The sequence below is a fragment of the Callorhinus ursinus genome, unplaced genomic scaffold (genome assembly GCF_003265705.2).
Source record: "Callorhinus ursinus isolate GAN/ISIS: 27379988/994484 unplaced genomic scaffold, GSC_fseal_2.0 scaffold64, whole genome shotgun sequence".
Lineage (NCBI taxonomy): Eukaryota > Metazoa > Chordata > Mammalia > Carnivora > Otariidae > Callorhinus > Callorhinus ursinus.
This window is the reverse complement of record NW_027397126.1, coordinates 3,258,169-3,279,458: the sequence shown is the minus strand read 5'-3', so window position 1 is coordinate 3,279,458 and position 21,290 is coordinate 3,258,169. Positions and strand designations below refer to the sequence as shown.

General features: G+C 39.2%; 1 protein-coding gene across 9 annotated transcripts in view; it reads left to right on the top strand.

Moving 5' to 3' along the window:
• Window positions 1-21,290, top strand: part of ATP11C (ATPase phospholipid transporting 11C (ATP11C blood group)) — a 174,995-nt gene that overhangs the window by 82,308 nt on the left and 71,397 nt on the right. For 8 of the 9 annotated variants that reach the window (XM_073885676.1, XM_025861532.2, XM_025861533.2 and 5 more), the window contains 4 exons: window positions 3,813-3,902; window positions 6,653-6,733; window positions 8,604-8,711; window positions 20,240-20,368. In XM_073885676.1, coding sequence (XP_073741777.1) covers window positions 3,813-3,902; window positions 6,653-6,733; window positions 8,604-8,711; window positions 20,240-20,368 — 408 coding nt within the window. The remainder of the gene's footprint in view (window positions 1-3,812; window positions 3,903-6,652; window positions 6,734-8,603; window positions 8,712-20,239; window positions 20,369-21,290) is intronic. The other variant, XM_025861535.2, reaches the window with a different exon arrangement.

Genomic DNA, 21,290 nt, shown 5'->3' with positions numbered 1-21,290 from the left:
TAAGGCATCGAACCCTTCTGTGTCTCAGTTTTCTTATCTGTAAAATGGAGATATTAACAGTACTTACCTCAGAGGACTGCGGTGAGGATAAAATAAAGTAATCCACAGTTTAAACACTGTGCTTGGCTTACAGTAATGACTCAGTAAATGGTAGGTGGTATTGTTAAATTATATTTCTGTGCTTAGTATTACTACAGTCCTGAGCAGCACTAGTGATTGCCTCAGTCTCATGTGTTTTGATTGTGTGGCATGATCTCTCTTTAAAAGAGGCCTTTGGGTCCATTCTGGAGATAACATTTTCATAATTTTTTAAATTTTTTTAAAGATTTTATTTATTTATTTGACAAAGAGAGACAGCTAGAAGGGAACCCAAGCAGGGGGAGTGGGAGAGGGAGAAGCAGGCTCCCCGCGGAGCAGGGAGCCCGATGTGTGGCTCAATCCCAGGACTCCAAGGATCATGACCTGAGCCGAAGGCAGACGCTAAACGACTGAGCCACCCAGGCGCCCCAATATTTTCATAATTTGAACTTTTCCTTCCTCACATTGTCTTTTGGCTGTTTATATTTTCACCAGAATCTTTTAATTGAAATGTACAGTTTATAGCATATGTTAGCTGCCTTCCAACTTCGTAGCAAGTGTTGATTTCCTTTTTCCTTACTCCCAGTAAGTCTTATTAATGCAGGGAACACTGAAGATAAACACTTTGACCTATCTTAAATTTTACTTACTGTTAAAATTAGTCTTTTCTTCTTGGGGCACACAATACTTTCCATAGAAAAACTTGTTCTATGCAACCTTCCTACTTTAATATAATCAGCAGGAACCTCTGGGAATCGCCAGAATTTTGTAGCTGGTATGAAATTTGGAAATCCCCTTCTGTAGCAAAATGAGCACTGATTGCTTGCTGCTAGGATCTTTAGTTTCCATCTTATTTCCCTGTTACACATTTTTTTTCTTTAAAAATTCAGAGCCTCAATCTTGAAGGCACTTTAGTGGCTTAAGAATCTGTGCGCTCCACCTAACTCTTTGAAGGTATGCCCAAGGTTAAATTTAGAACTCCTATGTGAAAGACTGTCTTGAATTAAAGCTTTAAGCCTAAAATTACACTAGCATTCTCCCTCATTTTTAAAACTCAGATTTTCAGTAGAATTTATCGGACAGCTCTTTGAATCTTTTCAAACTCACGGGACAGTGCCTTTTTAGCTAAAGTTACTAAATCCTAGTGGGAGAGTGTCCTGGTAACTCCCTTTACTTAAACTTTCAAATTTATGGGAGAAAGAGTGGTACTTTAAAAAAGAGAAAGTTCTGCTTCACATGGGTAACGAGCAGTGGAGTAAATGGCCAACACTTAAGATCAAGATTTCTTGTGCCTTCTATGTACCAAACATTGTTCTAGGCAGCTGTGGTAAGAGGGCTTATGATATGTTCTCTGACCTCTTAATAGCTCATGACCTGATACAGAAAAGAAGAGGGCATATAGCAATAGGTTCCTATAATGGTAATAATCAGAGTTCCCCAAGGAAGCAGTTCATTTAATAAGTTAAAACAGTGGTAAACAAACAGTGGGGGTCTAGAAACAACAAAAATGTTCCCTTTTGATGTCTTAACACCCCACAGAGGACTCTAACAGACCCTAATGTTTGTTTGTTTAATTAAAAACCCCTTAGTTAGGGAACAGAAGGTCAACAAGCCAGAAACTCAGCTGTTAGCTTGTTGTGGAAGTTTAGCTTATTGTTTTAGAAAATTGATCTTAAGTAATTGGGACAGTTAAGTGCTGATCCTGAACTACATCAGCTTCAACGTGACTGGATCAGTGGTTTTGATCCTTTTTGTTTTTGGTTACAAGCTGCCTTGGGAACCTGATAAAAAGTGTGGATTCTCTTCCCCCAAATGATGCATATCCACACAATTCTTTATTTTTCCCTGTTGTTTATTAAGGTTTTAAATTCCAGTATAGTTAGCCTACAGTGTTATATTAGTTTCAGGTGTACAATATAGTGATCCAACACTTCCATATACATCACCCAGTGCTCATCAGGACAAGTACACTCCTTAATCCCCATCACCTATTTCACCCATCCCCCCCCCCCTTCCCCCCCCCCCGCCCCGTAACCATCAGTTCCCTGTAATTAAGAGTCTGTTTCTTATTTTGTCTTTCTCTCTTTCTTTACCTTTGTTTTGTTTCTTTAATTCTACATATGTGTGAAATCATGGTATTTGTCTTTCTCTGACTTATTTCACTTAGCATTATACTCTCTAGCTCCATCCATGTTGTTGTAAATGGCAAGATTTCATCCTTTTTATGGCTCAGTAATATTCCATTCTGTATATATACCACCTCTTCTTTATCCATTCATCTATCGATGGACACTTGGGCTGCTTCCATAGTTTGACTTTTGTAAATAATGCTGCAGTAAACATAGGGGTGCATGTATCCCTTTGAATTAGTCTTTTGTATTTTGGGGGTAGATACCCAGTAGTGCGAGGACTGGATCATAGGGTAGTTCTATTTTTAACTTTTTGAGGACGCTCCATACTGTTTTCCACAGTGGCTGCACCAGTTTGCGTTCCCACCAACAGTGCAAGAGGAACGATTCCTTTTTCTCCACATCCTCGCCAATACCCGTTGTTTCTTGTGTTTTCTGTTTTAACCATTGTGACAGGTGTGAGGTGATATCTCATTGTAATTTTGTACTTAATTTTGAATGAGCTTCCTTGAGGCGCTTCCGTGACTCCTGGGGGGGAAGAATCTTCTAGGTTGGCTGTTGTTGTAATGCACCAACTCCTTTACTGAATATTTTTGCCTCCATTTATCTTCATTTTCCCGGGATTCCCTAATCTTTGAGCCCATAAGCCTTTTAAAGAGAGGTTAGTAGTAAATTCACATATATTGTGTCATGCTCTGCAACTTTGGCATTTCAGTCACCTTACCGAATAGATACTTTCTCACCGTATTTGTGGTGGAGATCATTTAAGTATAATTTAGATCTTTTAGGTTAAGAAACCTTTCTTTCTGGTTTCTGGTCTTTATCAAGATATCTAGAAAATGCAACTTCTCTTGGTGATTTTTTTAAATGACCTCATCCTTGAGCTTAAGATATTAGTGAGAAAGTCTCAGTGATTCAACAGTTGGCCCAAGAGTTTTCTTCTCCTGCCCATGTACTACTTAGCATTGAACCTTTAACCTGTTACCAGTTACCAAAGCCCAGTGTGGTATGTTGATTAAAGTGAAAGCCCTCTATGTCCCAGGGTTATGTGTACACCTCAGCTGTCATGGAGGTGGGGTGGAGGGGTACTGATAGGGACAGAGTTATATCAGTGATGATGATCCAGACTCCAGTGGTTAGCTTAGCCAGAGGAATTAATTTGTTCATTCATTCATCCAACTAATTTATTGAATGTCTATTTTGTGTCTGTTAGGTGTTGGGGGAAAAGTAATATTACCTGTCCTTATGGAACTTACTGCCTATGGAGGGAGCAACTTTAATAAAAAATGCACACATCTATAGTTATTCACTGTATCGAGTATTATCAAGGAAGTATAGGATGACCTGAGAACACCTAACAAGGAACCTAATTTAGATCAGGTCAGGGAAAGCAGAGGTTGGGGACTAGATGGCCCAATTGTGATGCTCCAAATGAAAACTTCATTTCTTATATAGTATACCTCTAAGTGTATGCTTATTTGTATGTGTGAGGTCTGGGTTTTAACATTTTCAAATTATTGTGATAGTCCGGCCCATATGAGTTGTTATTAGGATTTTTCAAGTTTCCTTTCTAATAATACTCTTTTTTTTCCTCCTCCCATACAGTATACACTTTGGAATTTCCTCCCAAAGAATCTGTTCGAACAGTTTAGAAGAATTGCAAATTTTTATTTTCTCATCATTTTCCTTGTGCAGGTAAGAGCTCCATAAACAACCATTCCCCTTTTAGAAACTTAATTACTCCAGGGGCACCTTGGTGGCTCAGTCAGTTAAGCGGCTGCCTTTGGCTCAGGTCATGATCCTGGGGTCCTGAGATCGAGCCCCATGTCTGGCTCTCTGCTCGGCGGAGAGCCTGCTTCTCCCGCTCCCTCTGCCTGCCACTCTGCCTACTTGTGCTATCTCGCTGTCAAATAAATAAAATTTTTTTATTAAAAAAAAAAAGAAAATTACTCCAATCAAACTTTTTCCCCCCAAACAAATTTTCAATCCATTTCTTTAAAAAAAAATAAAAGTGCCTTGTGTGTAAAAAGGTGTTTCAGGGCTTGTTTTAATAAAACTTTTTAAAGTACTAATATTATAGTTTAAGATTTACATGATTTTATATATTTCCAAAGTAGCATTTTTACTAGAAAACTTGTTGAGAATTTGTTACTTTCTTTAAAAACTTCCATGGATTTCATCTTTGTTTATCCTAGAAGGACATATATTGTGTACCATTAAATACAGTGGTATATATTAAAATTGAAAATAGTTCGGATTAATAGTTTTACTTCGTTAAACACCAGATTCAGCTTAATTGAAAATTTATCACTTTTCTTCCTGATACCAGTTTTGCTCTTCCTCCTTCATTTACTTTTAAGTGTGAAAGCCTGGTAGACTTGATCTTCTCTATGTTCCTGCTAATGTTTTTTTTGTGTTTTAAATTTTAGACATCTTAAATTGCCTCTTCCATCTTTAAGTCTATGAGCTATTATAAGTTTTCCCTCACCAAAATTACCCCCAGAAAATTTTATTACAGTAAGGGTATTTTTTCCTCGTTTCATTTTTTATTTTATTTATTTATTTATTTTTAAAGATTTTATTTATTTATTTGAGAGCGAGCACGAGAGGGAAGAGGGTCAGAGGGAGAAACAGACTCCCTGCTGAGCAGGGACCCTGATGTGGGACTCCATCCCGGGACTCCAGGATCATGACCTGAGCCGAAGGCAGTCGCTTAACCAACTGAGCCACCCAGGCACCCACTCGTTTCATTTTTTTAAACGAAGCAGAAACATCCCAATGAAATGGCTCAAAGCCTTGTTAATGTTAAGTGCTTCTGTTTATCCACTTTGAGGCTTTGAGTAAATGGTGCTGTAATTTAATTTAGCCCTGCTACTTAAAACCAGTCTGGGTTGTGATATGGAAAAGAGCTAATTTCAGTCTTAAATGATGGGTCATTTGAAAAGGAGCTACTCTAGTGATCCATCGTAAGATATCTTACAAAACAGCATAAAATAAACTGCATACAAAATTATGCTCAGAAGAGTCATTCTTTGTCGCATGCCGCGCAGTTCAGTTTGGTTCAGTGAATGTATACCAAGCACCTACTGTGTGCCTTGCAGTATTCCAGATAACAAAGATTTTAGCAGATACAATGAAGATCAAGATATGGCTTTTCTGTCCTTAAGGAATGTATGTTACAGTCATGTATCCATTTAATTTAATGCGGTACAAGTCATAAAAGTAGCATGAGCAACATGCTGTGGGGATACAGTGGAAGTTAATATGTCTTTCTAACCAAGAGGAGCTTAAGGAAACTTCAAAGAGTAGATGATATCTGAACTAAACCTTGAAAGATTAGAGCAAGTTAACCTGGTGAAGAATGCCAGATGGGTATCTCAGGCTGTGCATGAAGGCCCACAGCCACATAAAAGCCTGTGTCTCTAACTCGGGGGATGTGGCAGAGCCAGGCCTAGGTGGGGATTAGAGAAGAGAGCGAGTTGTGGGGGCAGATTGAACTCATGGTCCTCTGTCCCTCCGGTCTAGTCCTCTCTTAGTATTTGTTGTTTTAGTGAATGACAACATCTACCCAGCCGTCACCAGATGACTTACAAGTCATCTCTCATCACCCTGACAAAAAATTCCTTGCCATGCCTACCATTTTAACCCCGAACTATCCATGGAAGTTCTTTCCATGCCTGCCGCTGCCCCCCTTGTCCAAGCCGTCATCTTGTACTCGCATTATGGACTCCCCGCTTACATTCTATTTTCCACAAATCGGGCAGGATGATCTTCTCAAAATGTAGTTCTGTTCATGGGACCTCTCCTTGCCTAAAAGCTTTAGTTATCTCCCACTGTGGGATAAACAATGAGCTCTAGCCTAGAGGGCCCTGCTTGGGTTTGCCTCTGTCCCCCTCTCCAGCCCCATCTTACACCACACTCTGTCCTCTATTTGTTTACGTGTGCCCCCCACCCCTGCGCTGCTACCATAGAGACATTGTATATGCGGTCCTCTGTGCCTGCCTGAAAGCCCATACTTCATCTCATTAACTCAGCTTTACTCATTAGATTTCAGCATTTCACTTGGTTGACTGTTTTCCCGTAAGCTGCTAGCTTTATGAGGGCAGGGACAATTCTCTATCTTATTTAAAGCAACATCTCTAGAGCCTGGCTGATGATAGCACAGGGGCTGAAAGAATGATACTCAACAAAGAGATGGTAAATGATTGGTTCTATTTCATTCAAGGCGTTAATCCAAACTGGAATGAAACCTAAGCCTGAATTAGAACTGTTTCCTTACACTAACTGCTCTGTGGATTGCTTTTGTTTAATGAAAGTCAACAGTGACCCTGTTACCAGGATATGTTTTGTCTGTTTTTCTACCTGAAATGGTTGTAGCATATCAGTCCTGCATATAAGTGAATGGCTTATTTTCCTTTTACGTTCAATTTAATTTCTTTACCTAGGTCACGGTAGACACACCGACTAGCCCGGTTACCAGTGGACTTCCACTTTTCTTTGTTATAACTGTTACAGCCATCAAGCAGGTAAATTTCTTATTTACAATTATGCCTGCATTTCAGTCCCATCTGCTTTGAATTTCATTGCCAAAGGTCCTTTTTCATATTTCTATAGAGTGGGCAACATCCTTGATGGATTTAATTTATATTTGATTCCTATTAAAAACATACTAAAATGACCATAAGGTACATCTTTAATTTCTTTTGCCCCTTTTTTCCTCAGTATTTGTGTTATGGGGTTGTAACCCTAAAAGAAAGGAGGTAGAAGGTACAGCTCAGTCAGGAAATGAGAGGCAAATTTTTAGTGTATATAAATGTTTTTCAGTGTGGCATATCTTTCTGAAAAATTCCCATTCTAGTGAATTTTTGTTGATGCCTAAAGCAGAGAACTCAAGAGCACAAGTACTTGATACTTGTTGTCTTTCTTCCCTGATGCTGCCGAAGTGGGTGGTGGGCAGAGACTTTTATTCTTGTTTTTCATCAAAGCTGACAATTGCCATGGTTTCTGATGCTGATTCTGAAGTTTTTTGACCATTTTATATAATGGTACCTTTGAAAAATTCCACATGAAACTGAAAATGTAAATGGGAAACTGGAGGTAAAGGGGGGGTTAGCAACGTTTATCATGTACTGGGACAGTCCACAGGACCTGACTAATTGCAAACATACTTTTAGACAGTACTTACCAAAGAGCTTTAAAAACTACCCTCAAGAACTTCGAAAATGAAGGTCTGTTTAATGGTATTTTGAACAAGGTTACCTTTCCTCTTGGGGTTATCTGGTCTTCTATCTTGCCTACCAGAAACTGCAAGAATATTTTTTTCAAGTGTTTGGTTGCTAAATAAAGACTTTTGGAATGTTCTTTCCCTTAGGCTGTTAGGATTATTTTCTTTAACATCATAGAATTGCTGGTTCCAAGAATAGCCTGTATGGTTTACAAAAGCTCTTACTGATTCATTTTACTCCCTATACTAGTTCATGTTAGGGCCTTTCTTTCCTCACTGACATCACAGAAAGTGCCATAGGAAGTGATAGCCTAGCATTGTCATAAAGAGGGACAGGACAGGAATGAATATAGCACTAGAGAATAAAAGTGGAAGGCGATCAAGAGATTTTTTTCAAACAGTTACATTTGAAAAGGCACAGACATTATTCTCAAGAAAAAAAGCAGTGTGATGTAAAAAAGGAGAAGAGGTCATCCTCAAACAAATGAACATCCTCCTTCCTTAGTTCTTTTGGCTTAAATTTACTTCATACAAAAAAAAACAAACTAAAATGAGCCATTAGACCTTTTCCTGATGACGTTTAACTCTAAAAAATGAATACCAGTTGATGATTTCCTTTACCACCAAATCAGTGGAGAAGTTGACCTCCAAAACTTATCATGGATTCTGTGCCAAAATAATCCTAACTTGCCTTTTCTGTTCTCTTTCCCTGGGGAGGAATTAGATTTCCTCAGCGATGATCACTCCCAACAGTCTACTACAGAATAATATATTTAAGTGATTAGAGCTGTAAGAAAATAAAACCCAGAAAAAAAATTGTCACATTAAAAAGTAGAGAAATTAACATTAATTTGAGTAAGTAGAATTAGAAGAATAAATCATAGCCTTTCACAGTTGAAGAATATTACGGTTCTGATTACTGTGTTTTCATTGATACTTCTCTGTAGAATGGAGAAACCTTTTAACACAAGTAAATATTTACCTAAGGGGTATTTTGAAAGTGTGTCTTGGTTTTTGCTGTAAAAATGAACAATGTTGTCTTTTTAGCACTGTGAGTTGAGAATAATACTATAAGTATAAATATCTACTAGTGACTCATAGAGGGAGCTATAGAAATTTATTAACAACTTCGCTGCATCATGTGAGCTTGACTGTAGTTATTTTTACTCTAGGGATATGAGGATTGGCTAAGACACAGAGCTGACAATGAAGTCAACAAGAGCACTGTTTACATTATTGAAAATGCAAAGCGAGTGAGAAAAGAGAGTGAAAAAATCAAGGTATTTTTGTGGTTCATTTTTTTATTGTGGTAAAAACACAGCTTTTTAAAATATACAATTTAGTGACATTTAATACATTCACATTGTTATGCAGACTTCAACACTATCTAGTTCCAGAACATTTTCATCACCCCAAAAGGTAACCCCCATAGGCATTAAGTAGTCATGCCACATTCCTCCCTCTCCCAGGCCCTGGCAACTACTAATCTTCTTTCTGTCTCTATGGATTTACCTATTCTAGATTATTTCATGTATATGGAATCAGACACTATGTGGCCTTTTGTGTCTGCCTTCTCTTTCTTAATGTAATGTTCTCAAGGTCTCTTCTTATTGTAGCATATATTAGTAATTCTTGCTTTTATGGCTAAATATTCCATCATATGGCTATACCATCTTTTCTTTATCCATTCATCAGTTGATGGACATTTGGGAGTTTTCCCACCTGTTGGTTATTATGAACATTGCTGGTATGAACATTCATGGTCAAGTTTTTGTTTGAACACCTGTTTTCAATTATTTGAGATATACACCTAGGAGTAGAATTGCTACATAATACTGTAGTTCTTATGTTCAGCTTTTTCATGAACCACCAAGTTGTTTTCCATAGCAACTGGCCATTTTACATTCCACCAGCAATGTGTGAGAATTCTAAGATAGTATTATTTTTTACTATCAGCTGAGTTATTTTTTAACCCAAATTAATCATTGTTGATTATTACCTAATAAGATCCCAGTCAATTAAGATTTTAGACCTGTCCATATCAAATAATCTGTTTTGTTCCCAACAGATGGTATTTTTTTTAACAGATTGTATTTTAATTGATAATGAACTTTACTTTTCTAGAGCAATTGTGGGTTCACAGCAAAATTGAGGAAAGTACAGTTTTCACATATACCCCCTTTTCCCACATCTGTACAACTTGCCTCGCTATCAGCATTCCATAGTGGTATTTTTGTTGCAATCCATGAACCTACACTGGCACATCATTATCACCCAAAGTCCATAGTTTTCATTAGGATTCACTCTTGTTCCAAATTCAGTGGCCTTAGACAAATGTCTAATGACAGGTATCCACCATTATTAGTATCATATAGAATCTTTTCGCTGCCCTAAACATCCTTTGTGCTTTGCCTCGTCATCCCTTCATCCTGCCAACCCCAGGTTACCACTCATCTTTCTACTTTCTCCATAGTTTTGCTTTTCCGTAATACATTGTTAGAATCATATTCAGATTGGCTTCTTTAACTTAACAATATGCATTTAAGTTTATGCCATGTCTTTTCATGTCTCGATGGCTCATTTCTTGTTAGTGCTGAATAATCTTCCATTGTCTAGATGGACTAGTTTATGTATCCGTTCACCTTCTGAGGGACATCTTGGTTGCCTCCAAATGGTGGCAGTTATGAACAAAGCTGCTATAAACACTTATGTGCAAGTTTTTGCATGGACATAAGATTTTAATTTATTTGAGTAAATATCAAGGCGTGTGCTTATTGGATTGTATGGTAAAAGCATGTTTAATTTTGTAAGAAACTGCCAAGCTATCTCCAAAGAGGCTGTTCATTTTGCATTCCCATCGGCACTGAATGAGTTCCTGTTTCTCCACATCCTGGCCAACATTTGTTGTCAGTGTTTTGGGTTTTGGCAATTCTAAGAGGTGTGTAGTGGTATCTCATTTTTGTTTTAATTTGCATTCCCCTAATGACATAGTGGTGTTCGACATCTCTTCATATGCGTCCTTGACATCTGAGTATCTTCTTTCATGAGGTTGCCTATTCAGGTCTGTACCCATTGTTTAATCAGAGTGCTCATTTTCTTATTGTTGAGTTTTAAAAGTTTTTTTTTAATATTTTGGATAACAGTCTTTTATCAGATAGGTCTTCTATAAATATTTTATCCCAGTCTCAAAGTATTATTTATTTTTTTATTTCATTTTGTTACTGTGATCAAAAAGCATATAACGTTAAATTGACCATCTTAACCATTATTTTAAAGTATAATCTCCATTTTATTTTTTTTCCAGAGAACAGTGTTTCTTCCCTGCTTAAGGACTTAGCTCCTTACATGGGCTTTGGTGGAGGTGGTGGGGTAGTACCCTCGGGTCCAAATCGGGGTGGGGGGGGGTGTTGGGTCCTTCCGTGCTTCAGGAGAGCCATTCTGGACTACGTTGCTGTGAATGGTGCAGCTCACGCAGTAATGTAGTCTCACAGCTTGGGACACACATACGCTTGGAAGACATTCGCTTTGGAAATGCCCCTGATGGCAGTGGCCTCTACTGTGGTCCCAGTAACAAACTTCTCTGTGGTTGTGCCACAAATGGCCATGGCCACGTGCAGCCTAATGCCCTTTGTGGCACAACCATTATTCTTTGTTTTCTTGGTCATCTTGAACGTGAGGCCCCGAGAGGGCCCAACCTAACCTTTTTTCTTTTTTTTTTTGTTTTGTTTTTATTTATTTTTTGTAAAGATTTATTTGTTTGGGGGTGTTGGGGAGGAGCAGAGGGAGAGAATCTTAAGGGAGACTCCCTGTTGAGCACGGAACCCCACAACGCCGGGGCTCCATCCCAAGACGCATGAGATCATGACCTGAGCTGAAACCAAGAGTCAGAGGCTTAACTGACTTGAGCCACCCAGGTGCCCCTAAAATTTTATTGTTTTAAAAAAATCTCTACACCCGTTGTGGAGCTCGAACTCACAACCCCGAGATCAAGAGTCATATGCTGCACTGACTAAGCCAGCCAGGGATCCCCCTCATCTTAACTAACCATTTTTAGTGTACAATTCATTAGTGTTAAGTATAGTCACATTGTTGTACAACAAATCTCTAGAATCTTTTCATCTTGTAATACTAAAACTTCATACCCATAAAACATGAACTCCCCCTACCTCCAGCCCTTGATAAACACCTTTCTACTCTCTATTTCTATGACTGACTGCTTTCGAGAACTACTTCCTTTGAATGGGATCATACTGTACTTGTCCTTTTGTGACTGGCTTATTTCACTTAGCATAATGTCTTCAAGGTTCATCTATGTTGTAGCATATGACAGCAATTCCTCTCTTTTAAGACTATGTAATATTCCATTTTATGCCTATACTACCTTTTCTTTATCAATTCATCTGTTGATGGACATTTGAGTTGCTTCCACCTCTTAGTAATGTAAATAATGCTGACAATCACAAGTGTACAAATAACTCTAGAGATCCTGCTTTGAATTGTGTTAGATATATACCCAGAAATGAAATTTCTTAATCATATGGTAATTCTGTTTTTAATTTTTTGAGGAACTTGCATACTGTTTTCCATAATGGATATATCATTTTACCTTTGCACTTAGAGTGTACAAGGGTTACAAACTTCTTCACATCCTCTCCAGCACTTGTTAGTTTCTGTTATTTTGATGGTGGCCATCCTAATGGGTGTGAAATATCTCATTGTGGTTTTGACTTGCATATCCCATATGATTAGAGATGTGGAACATCTTTTTATGTGCTTTTTGGCCATTTGTATATCTTATTTGGAGAAATGTCTATTCGGATCCTTTGCCCGTTTTTTAACTGGGGTATTTGTTTGTTGTTGACTTGTAGAAGTCTCTTATAGATTCTGAATATTAACTCCTTATCAGATATGTGATTGGCAAGTATTTTCTCCCATAGGTTACCTTTTCATTCTGTTGATTGTTTCCTTTGGTGCAAAGTTTTTAAGTTTGATATATTCCGGTTTCTTTTTTCTTTTTTTTTTTTTTTTTTTTAAGTAGGCTCCACACCCAGCACATGGAGCCCAACACAGGGCCCAAACTCACGACTCTGAAATCAAGACCTGAGCCAACACCAAGAGTTGGACGCTTAACTGACCAAGCCACCCAGGCACCCTAATATATTCCCATTTCTAATGTTGAGGGTTTTTTTTCCTGCACTGTGGTGTATGTCCAGGAAATCATTACCAAATCCAGTGTCCTAAAGCTTTTCCCTGATGTTCTTCCAGGAGTCTAAAAAGTTTTACATTTAGGTCTTTTTTTTCCTATGATTTTATTTATTTGAGAGAGAGAGAGAATGAGCAGGGAGGAGGGGCAGAGGAAGAGGAAGAAGCAGACTCCCTACTAAGCAGGGAGCCCAACATGGGGCTCGATCCCAGGACCCCGAGATCATGACCTGAGCCGAAGGCAGATGCTTAACCGACTAAGCCACCCACATGCCCCTTATATTTAGGTCTTTAATTAATTTTGAGTAATTTTTGTATGTAGTGTAGGGTAAGAGTCGAACCTCATTGTTTGCGTGTGGCTATCCAGCTTTCCCAACACCATTTGTTGAAGAGACCATCCTTTCTTTATTGCATAGTCTTGGCACCCTTGTTGAAAATCATTTGGCCATATATGCAAGGGTTTGTTTGTGGGCTCTCTCTTCATTGGTCTATATATTTGTCTTTATGCCGGTACCATACCATCTTAATTATTGTTGCTTTGTAGTATGTTTTGAAATCTGGGAGTGTGGAGACTCCTCAAGTTTTTTTTTCTTTTCAGCATTGTTTTCGCTATTTGGAGTCCCTTGAGATTCCATATGAATTATAGGAATTTTTTTTATGTCTGCAAAAAATGTCATTTGCATATGGGTAGGAATTCCATTGAGTTTGCAGATTGCTTGAATGGTATAGGCATTTAAACAAGTCTTAAGTCTTCCAATTCATGAACATGAAATGGCTTTCCATTTATTTTATCTTTGATTTCTTTTAGCAATTTTTGTAGCTTTCAATGTGCAAGTCTTTAACTTCTTTGGTTAAGTTTATTCCTAAGTATTTTATCTTTTTTGATGCTATTGTAAATAGAGATTGCTTTTTTTAATTTCCTTTTTGGATTGGTCATTGTTAGTGTATAGAGATACAAATAATTTCGAGTGTTGATTTTATATCCTGCAACTTTGTTGAATTCATTTATTAATTCTGACAGGTTTTTGTGTGTGTGGAATCTAGGGTTTTTTATATATAATATTAGGTCATCTGCAAACCAGAATAATTTTACTGCTTTTCCAGTTTGTATGCCGTGTGTGTGTGTGTGTGTGTGTGTGTGTGTGTGTGTGTGTGTGTGTGTAATTGCTCTGGCTAGAACTTCCAGTACAATGTTGAATAGCCGTGCTGGGAGTGGATATCCTTGCTTTGTTCCTGATACTAGAGGAAAGGCTTTCAGTCTTTCCTCACTGAGTGTGATATTAGCTGTGGGCTTTTCATATATGGCTTTTATTATGTTGAGGTCATTTTTTTTTCTCTAAGTTCATTGAGTGTTTTTATCATGAAAGAGTTGAATTATGCGAAATGCTTTTTCTGCATTGATTGAAATGATTAAATAGCTTTTGTCTGTTGTTGTTATGTGTTGCATTACACTGATTGATTTTTGTGTATATCCTTTCATTCCCAAGGATACATCCCATTTGGTCATGGTGTGTGATCATTTTAATGTGCTGTTGGATTTGGTTGAGTAGTATTTGTTCAGGATTTTTTTTTCGTCAATATTCATTGAAGATATTGGTCTCTAGTCTTCTTCTCTTATACTGTCTTTTCCTGATAAAATGGTATTAGTAATTCTGGCCTCATACACCAGGTTTGGGAGTGTTCCCTCCTCTTCGATTCTTCAGAATAGTTTAGGAATTGGTGTTATTACTTTTTTAAATATTTGGCATAATTCTCTTATGAGGTCATCTAGCCCTGTAGTTTTTTTTTGGGGAGGGGGAAGTTTTCGATTCCTGCTTCAGTCTCCTCACTAGCTTTGGGTCTGTTCAGATTTTCTGTATCTTCATGATTCAGTTTTGGCAGGTTGTATGTTTCTAGGTGCTTACCCATTTATTCTAGGTTCTCTTATTTGTTGGCATATAATTGTAGTAGTCTCTTATAATCGGGGGGGAGGTGCAGAGGGAGAGGGAGAAGCAGCCTGAGCAGGGAACTTGATGTGGGGCTCGATCCCAGGACCCTGGGATCATGACCTGAGCTGAAGGCATACACTTAATGACTGAGCACCCAGGCCCCTCTCCAAGATATTATTTTTAAAAGAATATTTCTATATGAATATGGATTAAAATAGGAAAGGTAAGAGAAATCAAATTCTCTAGAACAAGGGAAGAAGATGGGTGGAACAGAAAGAGCAGAGGGTAGGTGAAAATACCATTCCAGAAGGGTTCAGGATTGTGATAGGAATTGCTTAAAAATGATACTCTCCTCCCTGTACTTTCATCAGGCATTATCAGTGCTGAATTATTTATTAAATACTGGGAATTGTTGGACATAAGTTCTCCATATTCACAGCGATAGGTAAATTGTCTTGCATCTTCTTTTAGTAATAATGCGGAAAAGGCTACAGAGTGGGAGAGTTACCTGAGATTGACGTAGAATGTCTTTTTTTTTTTTAAGCTCTTATTTTATTTATTTGACAGAGAGAGACAGCGAGAGAGGGAACACAAGCAGGGAGAGCGGGAGAGGGAGAAGCAGGCTTCCCGCGGAGCAGGGAGCCCGATGTGGGGCTCAATCCCAGGATCCTGGGATCATGACCTGAGCTGAAGGCAGACGCTTAACGACTGAGCCACCCAGGCGCCCCTAGAATGTCTTTATATCACCCGTTTTTCTTTTCTGCATTCTCTGCATCCCGTAGAAGACCCTCAACTAGAGTGGTTAGGATCTGAAGTTGCCAAACCGGTCTTAGAAACTCAGCATAAGAACCAAATGCAGCCTAAATGATTCATAGCATTAAATCTGTTGCTCCCAGGGCACTAAGTAAAATTGTGAAGCAAGTAAATGTTTCCCACGTCTCTCCCTTTCTCTTGTTTCCTCTTTCTGATTTTGTTGTCACCCCCCACCCTCTTAGAAAGACCCCCTCCCCATCTTCCAGCTTTTGTTCATCAGGCTTCTTTGCCTTGAGGCTGATCTCAACCAGGTATAATCTTAATTAAATCAGTTGATGCTATTGTGTAAGGTGCTGTTTGATTCGGCCCTTTCTGGAATACTTGTGTGTGGCAAGAAATGCCTATAAACTAAAATTATCTAAGTGTTTGCTTGCCTGGGGAAGTGGGTAGACTATTGTTGAGTAAGAGAGTAACTTGGTGTGTATCCTCAGTGCAGTGGAAATTTTTTGAAGGTTTTCAAAGCCAGGGAGTGACTTGGAGAAGAGGGTAAGAGCCTACATTACGATGACAGTAGTAGAGATGACAATAATAAAATAGTAAATAACATTTATATATAACATAAATATGCCAGGCATTCCCTTTCACATTATATTAACTGATTTAATCCTTACTTTATAACAGTCCTATGAAATAGGTACTTTGATTATTCCCTCTTTACAAATATTAAAACTGAGGCACAGGGAGATTAAGAAACTTGTCTATGACGAGTAAGTGGAAAACCTGGGATTTGAAACAAGTTTGGGTTATGAATTGTGCTCATAACCACAACTTTGTACCACCTGTTTCATGATTAAGATAAATGGATATATTCAGGATATTTTTTGGAGGTAGAATCATCAAGACTTAGTGATGTACTGGATGCAGGGAGCAAAAAAGAGCAAAGAGCAAAAAAGAATAAAGATAGGCTTCTTGATTTTGGCCTGAGCAACTGGGTGAATTAAATTGAGCTATTAAACAAAAATGCTGGTTATTAAATAAGATGGAGAAGACCAGGAGAAGAATAGGTTTAATGACAGATGTGGGAGTGAAAAGGAAATCAAAAATTCCATTTTAGCCATGTTCATTTTGAGATACCTGTTAGACATCCAGATGGAATTGTCAAGCCTGGAGCTTAGATATGTTTGAACTAGCAGTCGAAATTTGGATTTCGTCAACATGTAGATGGCACATGAAGCCATGGGACGGGTCGAATCCTAGAATATAGAGAAGACAGCCGACAAAGAGGGCTTGAGGAATTCCAAGGTAAAAGCATGGTTCTTTGTAAGGAAGAGAATATGGGTTTTGGTATTGGAGATACTGGAAGAGTTTCTTCAGGTTTTCTGATTATTTCCTTTTTTGTATCCAGTCTACTGATAAACACATGGAAGGACATCTTTTATAACTTTTCCTTTTGCCTTTTTTTTTATAGTTTCCATCTCTGCCCAAATTCCTCACCTGCGCATGTATGTTGTCTGCCTTATCTTAATCATAGCTATTTTTATTTTTACATGCCTGTTTTTCATAATCCAAAATCGCAACATTTCTGGACTGGTCCTGTGCTGACTCCTTTATATCTTGATCTTAGGTCATTTTGATCTTATGTTCTATGTGTCTTGTTTTGTTTTTTTTTTTTTAATTTATTTTTGGACATTGAATGTGAAACAGTGCTAGAGACCAAGGTAAATAGTATTTATGATCTGAAATGGGCACACCTCTTCTGTCAGCCCATGAATGTGAAGGGTAAGTCAGTCTAGTCGGAGTCGGGTTGTAGCTTTTGCTGTTTTGGGTATCCCACTGGGAATTCCAATCCCGGGAGCGCTCCATTGCCATTGCCTTGTGCTTTGCGTAGGGCCTGGGGGCCCAGAGGGCCTAGCTCAGTACTTCTGTTCCACCTGCTGCTTCCAGGAGGTCTGCGTCCCTGAGACTGGATGTCCCTCTCTCTGCCCCTTCTCCTCTCTCCCACCCCAGTAGATTGCTGTTTCTTATTGTTATTCATATTGCAAGTCTCCTGGGAGGAACAGAGTGATTTCTTGGTTCTCCTGCTCCAGTCTCAGTATTAAGCAGGGCCTAAGCACCTTTGCCTCACTACTGAATACTTGGTCTCAGTACTCCTACCCCACCTCCAATGGCATTTGAACTTTGCCTTTTATTAGTGCTAGGGCCCCCGTATCTGTGGGTTTTCTGTCCCATCCCGAGCAGCAGATGGTGTTTATTCTTTGTCTCCTCTAGCAGTGGTGACATTTTCCTGAGACTAACCCAGGGAGGGTTTCTTGCCTTTCTCCTAGACATAGATGGCTTTTGCCTCAAAACAAGAGAAGGGTCCACGATTCTGGCATACTTTGCTTCTGTCTCCCCACAGTGGTCAGGCATAACCGGCATGCCTCTACCGGTAAGGCAGGCTCCTGTAGGTCTCCTGCCCTCGTCTTTTCTCACCAGCACCCAATGGATGCCTGTAAAGAAGAAATGATGAGTGGTTATGATCTCCTCTTTTCTTTCAGGTTTGCACATTTCAAACTGTCACATTAGCTCCTACCAAGCCTTTAAGAATTGGTTCAAAATCTAATTGTTTTTCTTCTTCTGCCCTTTTATGGCAGTCATCTCTTGCTCCTGTGCCTTGTCAGTTGTGAAACAGTTCCTTTCTCCTGTCTGTCCTCAGAAGGACTTTCCGCCCTTTGAAATTCGGTTCACTTGGTTGCCTCGCAACCTCAGCTCTCTGATGAACTAAAAAAACACATAATTTTGTAGATTATCTGTTCTCTTACTGTTTTTTGCATACTAAACGGAAATAGAGCCCAAGTTGAATGTCTCGGTGGACCCTGTTGTTCCTTTTCTTTAAAAACCCCTTCCCACTTCCCCCTTGCCTTAGGGTAAGGCCTAACCCCCTGAGCCTGGCCTGCCAGCCCTCTGAGATCTCACCAGCCCCAACTTGCACTCCGGGTACAGAACCTTTATAGTTCATATCTGAGCAAATCGTACACGTTGTCGAAGAAATTGTCTATTTGTGGTTTTTAGGTGCCTAAGAATGCTCTTCCATCCTTTAATGGGTGTTTCCTTCTTTTAAGATGATTTAGGATTTTGTTTGTTATTTCTCTTCTGTGTATTTAATCATAGACTGTGGTTTTATGTAAGCAACATAAGTGTTTATGTAAGTGAGGAAGGAAAGCTCCAACAAAATATTATTTACAAACTAATTGAGTTACTGATGCTGTCGCTCTTGGCTGCTGATTGAGATTGGCAAGAAAATAAAATTGTTCCGGAATAGGTCTTGAAATCCCCATCTTTCTCTGTCAAATCCTGTAGCAGATAGAAGACAGGTGTATGTCATTTATTCAGCATTTCACAACCAGTGTGTCCAGGTCGGTGTGCTAGATATGGACTCCCTCCCAGAGTGGGTTGTCTTCTGCCACGAGCAGCTTCCTCCCTTTATCTGAGGTGCTGTAGAAAACTGACACTTAGCATTTTCTCTCTGTGCCACAGTATGAAAAAGTTTGGGAAGCACTGAACTCTGGACGATTTCTTAGATCCTTCCCCAAACCTGTTAGGACTATTCATAGGTTGGGAGTAAAATAGTTGCCTTGTATTCGTAATAATTATCAAATGGTGAATACATGCCAGGTACTTGGCTCACCACTTTACCTGTCCTCATTTCGTGCTCAAACCAATCCTGTGAGGGAGTTCTAATCATCTGCGGCTCTCACCCTGAGCTTATATGATGAAGCAGCAGAGCTGGGCCATAAAGTCACGTTACAAAGTCCTACCTTCTGGGGTGCCTGGGTGACTCAGTGGCTTAAGTGTCCGACTCTTGATTTCGGCTTGGGTCATGATCTCAGGGTCATGAGACTGAGCCCCACATTGGGCTCACGCTGAGCACAGAATCTGCTTGTCCCTCTCCCTCTGCTCCTCCCCCTGCTCTCTCTATCTCAAATACATAAATAAGTAAAATCTTTAAGAAAAAGTTCTACCTTTTAACCATTATGATTTATTCCCTACATTTTAAATCATCTGCACTAGAAATGGTTCATGATTTCTTCTTATGTTTTTCCTATACTTGAGCTTTGGGTACTTGCTGAGAGGAAATCGTTTCTCATGGCTATATTAGTGGATTCTTCTTTTTTTTTTTTAAGATTTTTTTTTTTTTGAGAGAGAGAGAGCATGAGAGAGGGGAGGGGCAGAGGGAGAAGCAGACTCCCTGCTGAGCAGGGAGCCCGATGCGGCACTCGATCCCGGGACTCCAGGATCATGACCTGAGCCGAAGGCAGTCACCCAACCAACTGAGCCACCCAGGCGCCCGTTAATGGATTCTTCTGATAGCAGATGAATTATTGGAAAGTGACCTATTTGAAAATTATTTTTTTGTCACATGTTATGGGAAAAATAGCTGCATCTCCAGTCAGCTAAGTTTTTCTGAGCACTGAAGAGGGAACCAGCACCCAACAGGAATAGCCGTTAGCACATGGAAGGCAAAGCATAGTGAAAGATGCACGATGCAGGGTAGGACAGTGGCTGCACAGTGTTCAGGAAGTGCTCGGGTTGAGACATGCAGTTTTTCTGGATGCATTCATGAACTGATAATGGTCATTGTTTATCGAACAGCAGTGCCAAAATACGTCAGAGAGCAGACGGGTCCCCGGGTACTAAAATTGTTTATTTGAAATTAAAGTTCAATAGTAAGGTAATCTGACTGCATCAGTAAGTCCTTGTGACCTTACCAAGGATCCTGAATGTTGAAGAATATTCTTCCATCATCTTTCACGTGGCATGGGATGCTGAGACACTCTCTAGGAGCAGGAGTGGTCTCTTGCTACTCTTTTGGCTTTAGTTTGAGGTATGATGAATGCTTTGTTTAGAATTAAGAATATTTATATTTCTTTTTCTCTCTCTACTAGGTTGGTGATGTAGTAGAAGTACAGGCAGATGAAACCTTCCCCTGTGATCTTATTCTTCTATCATCCTGCACTAGTGATGGAACCTGTTACGTTACTACAGCCAGTCTTGATGGGGAATCCAATTGCAAGGTAACGGAGAGTAAACCTTGCATAAACATCTCAAGCTCAGGATAGTTAATCATACAGTACCGCTCCTGTCTTTTATCTTATATTTTCCTATTTGTGCAAGTTTTGTATTTGAAAGCAGCTTTTATATAATTGTGTTTGAACTTCTAAGCAATTACTCAACTTTAGGGGAAAAGTGTGGTATTCGGCGAGGAAAATCCATGCCCCAAATAAAAACCACCCCATTTTTTTGTAGCACTGTTTGCATTTGATACTGACATATCCGATTCGATGTTTTATTTTGGCTTTTTAAAATGAATGTTGTTCTAGGCTTAAACTATGTGACTGTAAAAATAACTTCGTGTATTCTAACCGTCAGTCTGTTTTTATTTTAAAAGTGGTGAATATTTTCTTTAAAAAAATGTTTATTCATGGCATATAGAAACTCTTATCTTGGAGTAGTTTGATTGCTTTTTTTTTTTTTTAAGATTTTATTTATTTATCTGACAGAGAGAGACACAGGAAGAGAGGGAACACAAGCAGGGGGAGTGGGAGAGGGAGAAGCAGGCTTCCCGCGGAGCAGGGAGCCCGATGTGGGGCTCGATCCCAGGACCCTGGGACCATGACCCGAGCCGAAGGCAGACGCTTAACGACTGAGCCACCCAGGCGCCCCTTGATTGCTTTTTAAAAACATACCTTAGGGTTTTGTTTGGCAAATGTTTGTTCATTGCAACTGGGAAGAATTATAAATGAGCAAAAGTAAGTTTGCTCAAATTGGAGGATAACATTTCCTTGGTACTTTCTGGCAATCAGTTCTTGGCCGTTGTCCAGAGCTCCACAGGGCATAAAGATGTATCCTCTATATGCTGCCTTTAAGGAAGGGCACTAATGTGCTCACCTCTGTGTATATCCTTGAGGGCTTTTCTCTGCTTGTTTTTTCCATCTG